The 13,855-nt window shown below is 40.4% G+C and overlaps 1 protein-coding gene across 1 annotated transcript in view; it reads left to right on the forward strand.

The window, feature by feature from the left end:
- The window catches only part of DCT (dopachrome tautomerase), a 43,912-nt gene that overhangs the window by 6,989 nt on the left and 23,068 nt on the right, over positions 1 to 13,855 (forward strand). The window contains exons 2-6 of the mRNA XM_006156614.2: positions 2,101 to 2,400; positions 6,273 to 6,373; positions 7,573 to 7,739; positions 8,779 to 8,958; positions 11,378 to 11,510. Of these exons, the coding sequence (XP_006156676.1) occupies positions 2,101 to 2,400; positions 6,273 to 6,373; positions 7,573 to 7,739; positions 8,779 to 8,958; positions 11,378 to 11,510 (881 nt within the window). The remainder of the gene's footprint in view (positions 1 to 2,100; positions 2,401 to 6,272; positions 6,374 to 7,572; positions 7,740 to 8,778; positions 8,959 to 11,377; positions 11,511 to 13,855) is intronic.

The following is a 13,855-nucleotide window of genomic DNA, read 5'->3' on the forward strand; positions in this document are numbered from 1 at the left end:
AAGTGAGATGGGAAAAAAATTCCAGGCAGAAGGAAGACAAGTCAATAGGCCTGAGGCACAGAGTAGAGGAGGGAAGGAAGCATAGAGCTGGTTAAATGTTTACTAGAATCTTCAACCTTCTGGAAGATAAGCATTATTATGTATATCCCCTTGTTTCAAGCTCTTTGTTCCAATAATATTTAAACTTCTGCTTTCTAACTTATCACTACCTAAGGACTGAGACACTAGTCATATCCAAAGCAATAATCTCAAAGGCTAAGAAGTTATGTTTAAATAATTGAAACTGTCCTCATAGACATCTTTCACCTCTTTGCATAGGTTTATTCATAGGTATTCTTTTTGTTGTTGTGATTACTGTAAGTGGGACTGCATTCTTCAATTTTGCCTCAGTCTAGTTATTGTTGGTGTATAAAAATGCTGTAGATTTTTGTATATTGATTTTTGTACCCTACCACTTTAAAGAATCCATTAATTATTTCCAGAGTTTTTTTGTATGGATTCTTTCAGATTTTCTATGTATGTAATCATGTCATCCTGCTCAATATATACTGAAGGTGTGGTAGAAATGGAGAGATTCAAAGATATAATAGTAGGGAGGGCAAATGTAAATACCAGAGGCTGTATGGGGGGGGTTGATTAGTACGGGAGGGACAGAGTCAAAGTTCTCTGTCAAAAATGATGGATATAATAATGTCCTTGATTTTATCATCACACACTGCCTGTGTGGTTTGAAAAACCATGTTGTATACTATAAAGATGTATTCAATACAATGACTGGGGCAGCAGGTGGCTTGGTGGTTAAGGTGCTGGGTGTCCACATGGTCGACTGAGCTTTGAGTCCCTAACCAGGTGACTTGAGTGTAAGATTGGATCCAGTATGTGTGTGCCCAGAGTCCCAAGACAAGAATGGAGAAGAAGGGATTGTGGGGTGTCTATCCCCCCTGGGGGGTGATCCCTCTCTCTGTATTGGTCTGTCTCTCTCTCTGGCAAGTACACAGGCTCTATGGCAAAGCCCTAAAAAGAAAAAAAAATATATATATATGATGGTTAAAAATAAATAAGAAATTATAAAATTAAAAAAATAAAAACTTTAATCAGAGAGATACTCTGGGTGTTGATAAAGCCAGGGCATTGCAGTAGCTGACAGGAGACCCTGCGGTGATTTGAACTTACTGACATCACAGCACTAATTCACCTTGCCAACCTGCCAGCCTCCATTGATTTTGTCTTAAGGCTGTCTCCTTTGTGAAATAAACCAGCTCTTTAAATATTAGATTTCACCTAAATTCCTCGATATCAGCTTATGTATTTATTTATTCTGGGTCCACCTTTGGCTGGTATATATTCTCCTCTGTCTCTAAATCCATGCCTTACTATGTCAGCTCTTCTGTGGGCCAGGTTCTCAGAGCAGGGCTCGGCTGCAAGGCCATCATGATGGAGGGAGGGACACTCCTGTGACCGTGAGAAGAAGGACAGGAAGGGTTTGCATTTGCTGGGGCGGCCATTGCAAAGGACCACAGATCCGGTGACTGCAGCAGAAGTGCTTCCTCGCACAGTCCTGGGGGCTGGGAGTCCCCAGCAGACTGTGGGCAGGTCGGGTCCCCCTGAGGCTGCTCTCCCCGACTTGCAGATGTCTTCCCCCTGTGTCTCATACGGCCTTCCTCTCTAACCATTTGTGTCCAACTCTCTTCTCCTTACATAAGAACACCAGAGGTAATGCATTAAGGTACAGACTAGTGACCTAATTTCAACTTAATTACTTCTTTAAAGACCTGAGAGCCCAATACAGGCACAGACAAAGGTACTGAGGGTCAGGACTTGAACATATGAATTGGCAGGGGGGAGAGTTCAGCCTGAAACAGCATGTAAGGCATTTCCTACTGTTTCTCTGCTGGGGATGTTTCCAGGGAAGTGGCTAATGCTCAGTTCACTCGGACACACATATTCGAAGGAGAGAGTCAGGAAAGGAAATAGACTTTCATTCTTCTCTTATAAACACCTTCATCTTCTCTTCCATTCTACCCTCGAGTCTCAGTTTAGAAATTTCTTCCAAATGACATAGACCCACTTCCTTTTTCCTTTTCCCTTTTTGTAAAGCAGGACACTTTGCTGGCTACAATTGTGCAGAATGCAAGTTTGGCTGGACGGGCCCCAACTGCGATCAGAAGAAAACTCCTGTTGTCCGGAAGGATATCCATTCCTTGACTTCTCAGGAGAGGGAGCAGTTCTTGGGTGCCCTAGACCTCGCCAAGAAGACCCCACACCCTGACTATGTGATCACTACTCAACACTGGCTGGGCCTGCTCGGGCCCAACGGGACTCAGCCACAGATCGCCAACTGCAGCATATACGACTTTTTTGTGTGGCTCCATTATTATTCTGTGAGAGACACGTTATTAGGTGGGTTTTCCTCTGGCATAAAGTGCATTAATAAAGGTTTGGGTTTCAGCGGGGGATTGGGCAAGGATGGGGGGTGGGAGTCGTTTCAGGCTAGTTAATTAATAAGAAAGCACCTTAAGGTAGGTTTATGAGAGCTGCAGAACGATCAAATGCTGTTTGAGGTTAGGATGGAGTCATCAGAATGTCTTCTTGTACATCGGCTGCAAACACTTTTAGTATTCTCTCCTCTAGTTTATGTTCTTGGTTCAAAGTTTAAGCTGTTTTTTCTATGAAGCTCTTAATCCGCTGAGGCATGGAGGCCATGTGGATTCCCTTTGATTCCAGAAGAAAACATTTTTTAAATCTGGCTGTGGAAGCCCTCCCTGACCTTTCCTTCAAATGAGAGGAATTAACGGAACATGTGCCAAAGCACATGAAGCGTCTTTGTGCAGTCAGTGTTCACGTTAGACACGTGTGTCTTGTTAAACTCACGTCTGTGGGCTGGCCGAGGATCACTTACATGCTCCTGCTCTGCAGTAGTCCTCAGGCTTGGTGGAGTTGTATGCTCAAGGGGAACAAGTGGAACCACAGCGATGTACCTGGGCACTTCAGAAAGGTCATGGAAACATGGGATTAAAGTGGGACCAGCAGATGGCATAGTGATTATGTCACTGGACTTCAACGTAGTCGACCATGGTCCAAATCCTGGATCTGGCAGCTTAAAAACTCTTGCTGGGCACTTGTGCATGCATGCCCAAGATCCTGAGAAGAGAATGGAGGAGAAGGGATTGAGGCGTGGCCATCCCCCCAGGGGGTGATTCCTCACTTTCCATCTCTCTGTGTCTCTCTGTCTCTCCAGTGAGCACACAGCCCTATAGCAAAAATTCTCTGAAAAACAAAATAAGCTTAAAGTATGAGTTTATGTTGGTGCAAAACTTTTTGAAAGCCATGCATGATTTTTATTTATGTACTTATTTTTTAAAGAAATAAGTACATAATTTTTGCTATAGGGCGTGTGCAGTCACCAAAGAAACAGAGAGAGACAGAAAGACAGAAAGTGAGAAATCCTCAGGGGGGATGCACATGTGACTGGCATGAGTTTGAAGCTGCTGGGCCTGAGACTCGAACCGTGGTCAACTACATGGGATTCCAGCGACATAACCATTACTCCATCTTGTGGTCCCCATACATATTTTAAAAATAATATTCTCCATGAACTCTTGGAGACCCCTTTGTAGAAGTCCTCCTACTCAACTCTTTGGACCATAGTTATGGCAGATGCTTGAGAAAATGGTGCCCTGCCCTTCTAGGTCTGAAAAATTGAGGCATAAATGGGGTTTGGAATGAGGGGTTGTCTGTTTTGAACTTTGTTGATCTAAAAGGCTTAGTGTCTTAGTTAATTCTTTTATTTTAACTTGCCAGAGGGTATGTACACTCATCGGAGAGAGATACAAAAAAAGAGAGGAAGGGAGAAAGCATCTCCTAATGGGGCATGGTCGTGCCTCCATCACTTCTCCATCCCGTTGGGTCAGACACGCATGCACACATGCCTGTGTGTTTTCAAGCCACAGGGGAAAGAATTTGAACCAAGGTCGGCCTTGTGGTATCTGGTTCCCTTAACCACTAGGCTATGCGGCTGGCCCTTGAGGGTTTTTTGTTTTTGTTTTGTTTTTGTCAGAGGAAAACAAAAACAAAGAGGAAAACTCGTTTGTTCTAGGAGGGCTTAAAGGCATCTTGAAGTTTCCTCTATAGCAATTCCAAATACTTGGCTATAGCTCTGACTGCTCCCACTTTGGGGTCTCTCACTGGAGTCAGGGTGAATGAAAATATCCAGTCCATGTTGAATAGTGAGCCTCACCTGGAATCACTAGTCCTTGGGTTTGTCACTTGTTCTCCATCTCTTTACGCCTCCTCATCATTTTGTTTTGAAAGCTTGAAATTTTGCTCTGGATTAAAACATTTTTAAAAAGACGGTATCACCAACAGCAGCAACAGCAGTTCTTTTCTCAGTGTGAATCTTTTTAAAACTTGCCTCACAGGTAAGCATCTGTCTTTCTTTATTGATAGATAAGGAGGCTCTTCTGGCTATAAACCTTTATAGTTTTCCTGTCATCACTCTGAGGAATTTTTGCTTTATGAGAGGGTAGTCTCTCAAGAGGAAAAGAAAACTATAGTTTTCGGTCATATCTAGGAATTAAATTTATATTCATGTCTGTTCAGCTCTCTGAAGTTATTATAGGTACTTTGAAAAAGAACTAAAGTTAGCTAAAGTTTCTACATAACCATCAAAAGCTGTTATGAAAGAGGGAAGAAGGATGGTACAGGCAATAGGAGGTCATTACATTGCCCAAAGCTTTTCACTAAAATTGGCAGTTCTAGTGGCCAGTCAAATTGGTTTGAACGTATTTTCTTCTCTTCTGGTCTTGGTGACCACGCTTGTCAGCCAGTAGTTGTAACTGATTGATGGGCATGGCAAAATCCCCGAAAGTTCTTTTCAGTTATATAAATGCTACAGTATGTAGTTGAAGTTGCTATATTGTTCATTAATTTTTCCCTTACCAATTTATATAGCTGTAAGGAATAGACTAGAAAATGTCTTTTAAAAATAAATTTCATTTGAGTCTTTTTAAAAAAGAATTGTTTAATTTTATTTACTGTTACTACTGTCTTTTAATTTGCTATAGGGCACATATACTTACCAGAGAGAGAGAGAGAGAGAGAGAGAGAGAGAAGGAGAGAGAGAGAGCCTGGGACTCAGAGGTTGGCCATGTGGAAGTCCAATGCTTTAATCACTATGTTACCTGCTGACCCCATTTAAGATTTAAGTTTTGGGTTTTTTTTTTTTTTTTAATTTTTTTTAGAGATTTCTGCTATAGGGCATGTGCTCTTGCCAGAGGAACAGAGAGAGACAGAGAAACAGAAAGCGAGAAATCATCTTGCAGAGAGGATGCCCATGTTGCACTCTCTCCTCCATTCTCCTCTTGGGATTTTGAACACACACACACCTGCACCAGGCATGAGTTTTAAGCTGCTGAGTCTAGGACTGCAACCGTGGTCAACTATGTGGGAGTCCAGCAATGTAACCCTTACGCCATCTGCTGGCCCCACTCATTTACGTTGTAATGATCTATTGTTTATACTGTTTTAATTGAATGAATTTTTGCTTAAAAATTAAATGTGTCACAGAAACTCTTAAGATTGAAAGTATCCTGAATTTTCTTGACTCTCTACTGGAAATCAATTTATTTTTTAAAAATTTATGGTTGGTTACTTACACTCAATCATTGTACATCTATAGCACATAATATGTCTTTCGAAGAATGTGTGCAGTTGGGACCAGCAGTTAGCATAGTGGCTATGTCACTGGACTCCCATGTAGTCGACCGCGGTTCGAGTCCCGAATCTGGTGGCTTAAACTCACGCTGGGTGCATGTGTGTGCGTGCCCAAGACCCTGAGAGGAGAATGAAGGAGAAGGGATTGCTGTGTGGCCATCCACCCTGGGGGGTGATTTCTCTCTTTCTGTCTCTCTGTCTTTCTGACTAGTACATGCACCCTTTGGGAAAAAAAAAAAACCTCTCCAAAAAACAAAACAAAAACAAAGAATGCGTGTAGTATGTGGCAAATAAATCAAGGACAAGCATAATTTTCAACAGAGAGTTTTACAGTCTTGTATCTGGACATCGAATTTTTAAGAGATGAGAGAGTTTATCCCAGAGGTGCTTCAGAAATTCTTTTGTCATTATTGTTGTTATTGCTTTTTGGAAAGATGAATAGCATTTTTTTTCCTTGCTAAAATGTCATAGAATTATTTGCTACAGCTATATCCCCAGATAGAGTTTAATATTTAATATTGCTATTCTCTGATCTCTAATATGTTTGCCAATTGTTTCAGGACCAGGGCGCCCCTACAAGGCCATCGATTTCTCACACCAAGGGCCTGCCTTTGTTACCTGGCACCGGTACCATTTGTTGTGGCTGGAAAGAGATCTCCAGGTTGGTCAAAACTATACATTTGGTACTTTCAATTTTTAAAAAATGACTTCATTGTATATATTTAATGTATAAGACATGGTTTTGATATACTCATCTTGATACACGTATACATAGTAATATGATTACTATAGTCAAGCAAATTAACACATCCAGCATCACACATTGGTATGTTTAATGAATTAATTAACTTGCAGTAGGAAACCTAAAATCTACTCTTGGCAAATGACCAGTATACAGTACAGCATTATTACCTACAGTGTTAAAATAGTGCATTAGATCTCTAGACTTAGTCAACTTTGTGCCTTTTGAGTCATACCTTCCCATTCCTCCATCCCATACCCCTGGAAACCATCATTTTACTCTCTAATTCTTTGTATTCAAAAACAATTTTTTTAAAAAAAATATGCTATACAAAAGTGAGATCATGTAATATATATGTCTTTGAGTGTCTGGTTTATTCTCCTTAGCATAATGTTCTCTAGATTCATCTATGTTTTTGAAAATGGCAGGATATTCTTTTTTAAGGATGAATAATATTCCTCTGTAAATATAAATATATCAATGTATTTATCCGTTCACCTGGAAGTTTTAATTTTTTTTAAGTTTATGAGAGAGAGAGAGAGAGAGAGAGAAGCACCCCAAGTAGGGTCCTCACATCATCACCCCTCCTGTTTCAGCCAGCCTGAGTCATGGGCACAGGTGCATGCTTGGGTGTGTAGAGGGGGATCCTGGGACATGATCCAGGGACCTTCCTATATGGGTCCAGTTGCACTACTGCTTAGCCACTTTCTGGCCCATGGTACTCTTAATCTTGCTCTACATTTGGTCAAACACACATCAGCCTTTGCCTCACATACTTATTTATTTATTTATTTATTTATTTGGAGAGGTTTTCGCTATAGGGCGCGTGCGCTCGCCAGACAGACAGAGAGAGACAGAGAGACAGAAAGCGAGAGATCACCCCCCAGGGGGGATGGTCACACCGCAATCCCTTCTCCTCCATTCTCCTCTCGGGATCTTGGGCATGTACGCACACACGCCCGGTGTGAGTTTTAAGCCACCGGGTCCGGGACGCGAACCGCAGTCGACTACGTGGGAGTCCAGCGACATAGCCATTACGCTAACTGCTGGTTCCCACATACTTTTTTATTGTATCTGGTGGTTTGCTTTAAATGACAAGGACTGTCCTTTGCTTTCAGCGACTCATTGGCAATGAGTCCTTCGCTTTGCCCTACTGGAACTTTGGCACTGGGAAGAATGAGTGTGATGTGTGTACAGATCAGCTCTTTGGGGCAGCACGACCAGAGGATCCAACCCTGATTAGTCAGAATTCAAGATTCTCCAGCTGGGAAATTGTCTGTGACAGGTAATGACATGTGTACCTGAAATGCAAATCTGGAGGCCATCTTTGCTTTTCTCTGTGAGATGGAGAAGCCACTTTCTCTTTCTAAAGCACACAGGGTTTTGTTTACATTTCTGAAAATAATGTTCCCATGAGAGGTTACATTTTAAAATTTGAGGGACCAGCAGATGGCATAATGGTTATGTCACTGGACTCCCATGTAGCCAACTGCAGTTCGAGTCCTGGACCCAGTGGCTTAAAACTCATGCCAGGCATGTGTACGTGTGTGCCCAAAATCCCAAGAGGAGAATTGATGCCTTGGAGGCCTTTTTGTGTCCTAGTGTTTAGGTCCCAGCATCCTCCATCCTCGTGCATGTGTTGATTCTATTTTCATGTACCCAGTATTACCCCTCATCGGAGAAACCCCACATAGTAACATCTTTAAAGTTTTAGCTCTCCTGATAAAATAATGTTCTGAGGGAGGAATTCCGGGCTGCCACAAACATGGAGGCTATAATGTTACAAGGGTGTGGAACTGTCTCAGACTCATGTTTACCACATACTTTTGCTGTCTTGAAACACTTTCCAATATAGTGTTTCTTCTACTATGTCTCCTAGCTAGTTTTTTCTGTTTGTCCCTCCTCCATTTGCCTCCAATGTTTTCCCAGCTTTTCACAGATACTTCTACTCAAACTTGCTTAGCTCAGCTTACTATGGGCCACCCAGTTTTTTTCTTGAGTCAGTCAAGATCCAAGTGCACAGTCTAAGTGCACAGTTTACCTTGTAAACCCTCTCACCTTCTTTCTAATGGAATGATAATGATTAGTCACATGTATGCCTATATTGGTATTTTATGCATCTATATTTTTGAAACTTCTTGATTCAAAATTACTTTCAGAAATAGTCGCTTTTACCACTTATATTTGACCCTCGTAAGGTAATAGTAATAAAACTGTACAATGACTATGACCTTGACTGGTTTGTTTGACCCAAATTTATGATACCATCCATAAATTAATACATAGTATTTAAAAGTGATTTTTAATCTTTTTACAAATCTTAGCTTGGATGACTACAATCGTCGAGTCACCCTGTGTAATGGAACCTATGAAGGTTCTCTAAGAAGAAATAGAGTGGGAAGAAATAATGAGAAATTGCCAACCTTAAAAAACATACAAGATTGTCTGTCTCTCCAGAAGTTTGACAACCCTCCTTTCTTCCAGAACTCTACCTTCAGTTTCAGGTTGGTGCTCTGAACCCTGCTGATCAGCATTCACAATCCTTTTAGATGTTCTAAACTCTGTAGTTGTAATGAACTAGGAAATCCAGGTGTTGGGAGTTATCTACAGAGTCAAGTAATGAGGAGGGCTTTGATACAAGAAGTTAACAAGAGACTGATGTTACATAAGTCATCATTCATCCACTATAACTAACAGTGTAGTTTTATTATCTTCTAACTCAATTGCTGAAAACCATCTTTTGCATTTTGAAGTTCCACACATGTATTTGTAGTCTTTGGAACCAGAGTGCCTTGTTAAACATATTGGGTTGTTGGCAAAGTCATGACACATTTTTGCATAGAAAAACAGAAAAATACATCATGACTTGGCCAACAACCCAAGAGTACACTCATGTGTAGTTTATCAGGGGATACATTCTGAGAATTGTGATTTCAGGTGTGATGTCATTGTTGTGTGAACATCACAGAGAATACAAACAATACTTACACAACCTAGATGGTAGACCCTACCGTATACCTAGGTTATATGTATAAACTATTATAATTTTATTGGACCACTGTTCTACATATGATCTATTACTGCTATAAGGTTTATGTATTTGCTGAAGATAAACAGAGGGAGAGAGAGCATGAGAGAGAGAGAGGTGAAGTGAGAAATCATCCCCGTAGAGAGTGGGGATAGGCATGTAACAATTCCTTCTCCATCTTCTTCTCAGGATTTTGGGCATGCACACACATGTGCCCAGTATGTCTTTCAAGCCACAGGGTCCAAGACTTGAACAGCTCAGTAAACCATGTGGGATCCAGCTACCTTAAACTCCATGTCACCTGCTGTTTCTGTTACTTTTAAAATGCCCATGCACTACCCTTTTTTCCTAAGTGTTGATGTTAGAAGTATATCAGTCATAAATTTTAATATCAGGGTCTGAGATCTCCGAGAAGTATAGCAGACTAAAGTCACCTTGAGTTATAGAACACTAATCATTTTATTCTACCAAAAATGTCTTTTAAGAATGATGAGACATATGTATATAAAGAAATATTTCTAAAATAAAGGTTTAATCCCAAACCAGATTCTCTCTTAACTATATTAAATCGCACAGTTTGTATGGGGCTGGGGGCAGGGTAGGCTGACCTTAAATGTCGAGTTGATGCTCAATATAGTGGGCTCAGAGTCTGTGCTGGGGTTGGACACAGTCCTTAGAGTAGTGTCAAAGGCAGGTAAAGAGTGACATTTAAGATCGTTTTGGAAATGCACATGCCTCAGTGTTTCATTATAATAAAAATGCTACTAGAGCAGATTGTATTCCCTATAGATTTCAGTTGTGTGGTTCTCAAAACATGGTGCCACTGTGACTAGCATCATCTGGGAGTTAGAATCTTTTCTGCATTCATTGAATCAGAAACTCTGAGAGTGAAGCATGAAATATATTTTTTTCTCCAGTGATTCCAAGAAATGCATAAACTTCAAGATCACTAAGTGAGGATCTAGATGCTTAGAATTTCCTGAAAATGGAGCAGAGAAAAGGGAGAAGGCAATGGGAAATTTGGGGGATATGTTTAGAATGCTGAATATATTACAGTCAAGCTGGAGGTTAAGAAATTTGAGTTAAGAAATCTGAAAATATGAATGTCTGAGAGTGAAGATGAAATATAATTTTTTTCTCCAGTGATTCCAAGAAATGCATAAACTTCAAGATCACTAAGTGAGGATCTAGATGCTTAGAATTTCCTGAAAATGGAGCAGAGAAAAGGGAGAAGGCAATGGGAAATTTGGGGGGTATGTTTAGAATGCTGAATATATTACAGTCAAGCTGGAGGTTAAGAAATTTGAGTTAAGAAATCTGAAAATATGAATGTAAAATGACATGTTAATTCAAAAAACATTTATTGATCACTGACTTCGTGGTGGGCATGGTACTGAGCCCTGACAATCTTGGCCATGGAGAAAACTTAGACCCTACTCACTCAATATAAACACAAGTAATTGCTATACAGTACGCAAAATACATACATCAGTTAAGCAGGCACAGAAATAGTATTGATTGGGGCCGGCAAGTGGCATGGTGGTTAAAGGCACTGGACTCCCACATGGCTGACCACAGTTCAAGTCTCGGACCTGGTGGCTTGCTTTCTCACTTCCTCTCTCTCTCTGTCTCTCTCTGATCAAACTAGAAAATAATAATGATAATAATAATAAATAAAGTTAAAATAAAATCATTAAAAAAAAGAAATAGTATTGATTGATAGTTCTCTCCTCTTACAGAAGATTATCATCAAAGGTTGGGGCTAATTCTTAGATAATGAGCTATGATGGAACTTTCCATATACATACCCAATATCAAATTAAAAGACTACTGTCCGGGCTGGAAAGACCAAGAAAGAGACCTTTATGAACCTTTGACATATTGCTTTCTCCCAGGAATGCTCTGGAAGGGTTTGATAGAGCAGACGGGACCCTGGATTCTCAAATGATGAACCTTCACAACTTGGTTCACTCTTTCAACGGGACAAATGCTTTGCCACATTCAGCTGCCAATGATCCCATTTTTGTGGTATGTTCACAAACTCACATTAGAACTATTCTAGATAATATGTTGAATTTGCTAATTTCAATAAGATTAAGGTTTGGTGCTGTTGTATCCTCCATGTGAACAATGTGATATATACATATGTAAGTTAATTTTAATCTACACACAGGGGTGATTAGATAGCATTTGAAGCTTCTAATCAGAAAACCATGCTACAAGGACTGTTAGCTTTTGGATGACTTTAGATAGGAGTTTACAACCCACAGGTGAATTCATACATTAGCATAATGATGAATAATTTTAAATTGGCAAATAAGTGGTATATTAACATGCACAGAAACCACCTTCAGTGTATAACCTGCAGGAAGGAAATTTCTGTTAGCTAGAAAAGGGGAAGAAAAGAGAGAAGGGATGCTGGACAAAAATGACAAATTCCTTCAATGATGGCAAATAAAAAACCATCGTGTTTGGTGGTGCTTAATTTGATAATCAACTTCTTACCTCTGAGTTGTAATAGAGCCAGTAGAGAAAATTGATATTGACTGTGAGGAGCCTAAAGTTCTTTAAAATTCAAAGCGTGATGAACTCTACTATAGTGGGGATGTTCCACCAGAATTAGCATGTTGGGACTTGGTTATATTGTAAAGGTGTTAAGGGGAAACTTAATCCCTTCATGGTGTCTTGGGAGGGGGCCAGAGCATGTGATAAGATAATAGACATGGGGGCCCTATAATTGAGTTCTGATGGGTTTAAAAGAAGTTGAAATAAGACCAAAAAAGATAGAAATTTATGGACAGCTTCTCTGCTTAAGATCCTGTCATCTGCCAAGTGGTAGCTTCACCAGAAGTTGGACCTTGGACCTCCAAACCATGAACCAAATAAATATCTATTCTTGTGAATCATCCAGTTTCAGGTGTTTCTGTTAGCAATGCAATAGTAGACTGAGACAAACTCCCTTGGTTTATTTGAGTCTGATTTCTATCTCACTTTCAAACAAAAAAAATTGCACAAAGCTTACCAATGGGATTGTAAATTTTAGAATCCTAAGCTTTGTAAGTTTCAAACATATATGCACTAGGGAACTCTCCTGAGACAAATAAAATGGGGGACGCCCAGTGAGGACTTCATTCTTCAGCTTCTCTGAGTCAATGCCTGGCAGTCAAAGACTTCTAGGAACATAGCTGTAGTTGAACATGTTAAATTTATTCCTCTTTGCAGGGTAGCAATGGAGGCCCACAGACAGTCCCAGTCAATGGGTGTTAGAAAACACTGAAGGGATTTACTGAAGACTGAAAGGCGATTTGAAGGAGGGTTCAAGGAAGCTCTGTTTCACATCACATGCCATTAGGAAGCAGGAGTAATTCTATGACCGGGTATTCCAATAATTCTATAGGGTGGGCAGGCTAAACTGAGGTTAAAGCTGTAGTTGGTAAAGCAACAGCATTTCCTCATATTAGCTGAGACAGGGAGGCCAGGTATTTTGTGGCTTGGAAGTTCATATTTTGTCTGTGCTCAAAATTGTTTATGGAATTATCTTGTTTTTGTCCTGATGCATTATGATCACAGAGAGGTCTTGTCTGATATTGATGGTCTATGAAATTATTTATTTCCAGCAGGAGGACATCAAGACCTGGTTTATAGCCTCAGCCCAGCTCTTGGAGGTCAGGGGCTATTTTGCTTCTTTTTCAAGTACAGCTCACTAATGTTGGCACAGGAGGTTTAAACAACGTAAACATTCATCTTTCTGCTGCTGAGCCCCAACAGTGTTTCTGCTTCACAGACACTGATGTGGGTCAGATAATGGTTTGTCCTCCAAAGGTGCATGTTCTGAAATTTGGTCTCCAGTGGAATGGAGGTATAAGACCCCAGTGTTGGGAGATGTAAGACCCTTAAGAGCAGATGCCTAGAGGATGGTGACTGGATCATGAGTCATCATTTTAACTCTCATAAAGGGATTAATGATGTCTCACAAGATCTAGTAAGTTTCAGTTCTTGTTAGAGGAGTTTGTTCTTGTGACAATGGGTTATTATGAAAGAAGGTGGCCTGTCCTAGACTCTTGCTCTGCATGTCCCACCACCTTCTCTGCCTCTGCCTGCCATGCTGTGACGTAGCAGACTGATGCCAGACTCATGCCTTTGGACTTTCTGGTCACTGAAATCATGAGTCAAATAAACCTCTATTCTTCATAAAGCACGCGGTCTCAGATATTTCTGTAAGTAACAAAATAGCAGACCAAGGCAGATACTTAACATATTAATACTTCAGTCTACTTAAAGCAGTCTATTAAAGCAATTCTTAACTGATTCCAGTTTTATGTCTTACATAAATGGTTTTGGAACAATTACAAGAAGAAATTTCACCTTATCCT

The sequence above is a fragment of the Tupaia chinensis genome, unplaced genomic scaffold (genome assembly GCF_000334495.1).
Source record: "Tupaia chinensis unplaced genomic scaffold, TupChi_1.0 Scaffold000503_1, whole genome shotgun sequence".
In the NCBI taxonomy this organism is placed as follows: Eukaryota; Metazoa; Chordata; class Mammalia; order Scandentia; family Tupaiidae; genus Tupaia; species Tupaia belangeri.